Below are 2,649 nucleotides of genomic sequence, written 5' to 3' on the forward strand. Positions count from 1 at the left end.
GTGTGTGTGTGTGTGTGTGTGTGTGTGTGTGTAAGGGTAGGTGGGGATCCTAGACTGTGCAATGCATGTTGCACTTGCTAGCGCTGGAAGAGGAGGGGTGAAAAGGGAAGGAGGGAGGGGGGACTCCAAGCTTGCCAACTCCCTAAGGGCCCAGTGCATTAGTGTAATAAGCTGCTAGCTCTCTCTCTCTCTCTCTCTCTCTCGCTCTCTCTCTCGCTCTCTCTCTCTCTCACACACACACACACACACACACACGCACACACACTCAAACCTCGTTCCACCTGTCCATCTCTTCTTTCCTTTTCCTCTTTCATTTGCTGTTCTTCACTTTAGTCCCGTTCTTTCTGTCTTTTCTTCCTTTTTCCCATTTCTCTCTCTGCCGATCTTTGGCCTTCAAGTAGCAGACTGGACCCTCACGAAATGGGTGATGGTGGCGATGCTGTTGACCCCAGTGACCACACTCTAATCCCATTACAAACCCAGTCACGTCACCACAGTCTAACGCAGTGACTCCGTGTCCGTATCCCCTTTGATCCACACACAAATGCAAACAGCTTACCAGGTACAGGTGTAGTTCCAACACATAGACCAACAATAAAAGTCAACACTTACCTTCAGTGATAATCACCCAGCAAAAAAAATATAAATATATATCACTATGTATCTCTATGGAAAACACAATAAGTTGACTTTCTCTCAACTTGCAGAACAACTCTTGATTCTGTTGCATGCAGCACCAACGCACCAGCCTATATATCCCACCACTTGGATTTGTGCATTGACTGTGTAGGTGTTTAATTATCCGCCGGCATCCAATCACGTCGCTCTGATGCTATTGCGAGCCAATGGGACGCCTCCCCTCAGTCCTGGCTCACTAATAAGGGATATGGCTTTGCGCTGACGTCATTCCTCAGTCAGTAAGTGCTCCATTCACAAAATCCTCCAGTCATTTGGACCATTTGCTATCCCCAATTTGCATTGATGTCATTAATTAAATAGGAGGCAAAGCAAACTGGTATTCGTGGAGAAGCATCACCAGCAATAAATACTTTAAGAACCTTCCAAAAATGTTACATTGCATGCTATATCTCAAAAGTCTAATCGATAACACCCCCAACGCCACCACCACCACCACCCCATCCAAACTAAGCACTTGCAGGCGGGGCCATCTGCTGGGGAGGGATGTATACTACACAGTGACGCACTCCTGGGCTCTTCATTCATAACACTGTTTGGATAACACCAACTCCAGCACTACACCCACTGTGCTTCAGCTTAGTATAGACCATCTAACACACAATCTTCTTATGTAACCCTTTGATTTGATTTGGGCTATTATGATGATTCACCACTCATGGCACTTTATGTACCAAACCATATGGGCCAACTCTGCTTAGAGTACCTAATAAATTACTTTCAAACTATGAAGTATTGTGCAATTTCTATCTTCTCCAACTTTAAGTGTGTCTTTTTTTATCAGTGTGATTAACCTGAAACATATTGCTAGTCTCACAGCAACTACAGTATGAAGTATGACAACCATCCCCCCCCCCTTACACACACACACCCATGAAACATCAAACCACATTGAGTTAATAAAGTGATACCACAGTCAGTCCAGTAATGATCACTGCCGACTGGGCCTCCTCCCACACATTGTGTAAACGAGTTGTCTTCGGTAAAGACAAATCGATGACAGCCTTCTGACAAGAGCCGTTTCTCAAAAGCAACTGTTTGTCGTGCACCGTTGTCTCAATTCCCTTCCTTTTCATTAGTGTGCAGGACAGCGTGTGTGTGTGCGTGCGTGCGTACGTGGGTGCGTGTGTGTGTTTTGGATGATATGTCAGAGTAAAAGAAAGGGAGGGGCTGCCTCCCCTTGTCTGCGTCATAGAGGAACCCCATTAGACAGGATGAGCCTTTTAGTGCTATTGAGCCACAAAGCTTACCCATGTCAGGTGCTAAATCACTGCGGAATAGACAGCTGCTGGGTCTCAAGCCACATCTAAGAATCTACATCACTACTTTCCACCTGTATGTCCACTCTGCTTCCTAACGTATTACACAGTGCTGGACAAATGGTAAAATACCAGAAAACCAATACATTACAACTTTATCTTAAGTTCTCACATCGGCTTCAGACCTTTCATCCAAAACTTTGAGCTTTTTTCCCACCAGGCTGCACCAATGGGTCATGGCAGTCTATGAATTACTGAGATCTGTACACACATCTAGTGCATGTCTATCCGTCCTGGAAGAGGGCTCCTTCCTCTGTTGCTCTTGCTGAGGATTTTAAGGATATATGGTGTCACATTCTGTACAGATTGTAAAGTTGGGACCATATTATAAATTAAATTGACATGAGTGGGTTGCTTGACTGATATCCTTGTCTATATAGTCTATATCCTTGACGTCACTTTTGGGATTGCACCGTTGCCGCAAGAAATTGCGCCTTATGCATGTATTTTTTGTTTCCTTCCGCTTTCTTTGTGTTGGAATTTTAAATTCAATGGATTCATGAGGACTGCTCCTCAGATCTCTGCATGGTAAATTGAGACAACCAGCTAGACTTTCTGTCCAATCTGAGTTTTTGCTCACACGACTATTTTGCCGCAGCTCTGTGCAGTGTTTAGTGCTGCCCATGATTCTGAT

General features: G+C 44.7%; 1 protein-coding gene across 4 annotated transcripts in view; it reads right to left on the bottom strand.

The window, feature by feature from the left end:
* Positions 1-1,793, bottom strand: part of LOC116693616 (calcitonin-1) — a 6,292-nt gene extending 4,499 nt beyond the window's left edge. For 3 of the 4 annotated variants that reach the window (XM_032522697.1, XM_032522696.1, XM_032522695.1), the window contains exon 1: positions 1,608-1,793. In XM_032522697.1, the coding sequence (XP_032378588.1) occupies positions 1,608-1,772 (165 nt within the window). In that variant the 5' untranslated portion in view covers positions 1,773-1,793. Of the gene's footprint in view, positions 1-612; positions 769-1,607 lie in introns of those variants that run through there. The other variant, XM_032522698.1, reaches the window with a different exon arrangement.
* Between the last annotated feature and the right edge of the window lie 856 nt (positions 1,794-2,649).

This window comes from Etheostoma spectabile, chromosome 8 (genome assembly GCF_008692095.1).
Source record: "Etheostoma spectabile isolate EspeVRDwgs_2016 chromosome 8, UIUC_Espe_1.0, whole genome shotgun sequence".
In the NCBI taxonomy this organism is placed as follows: Eukaryota; Metazoa; Chordata; class Actinopteri; order Perciformes; family Percidae; genus Etheostoma; species Etheostoma spectabile.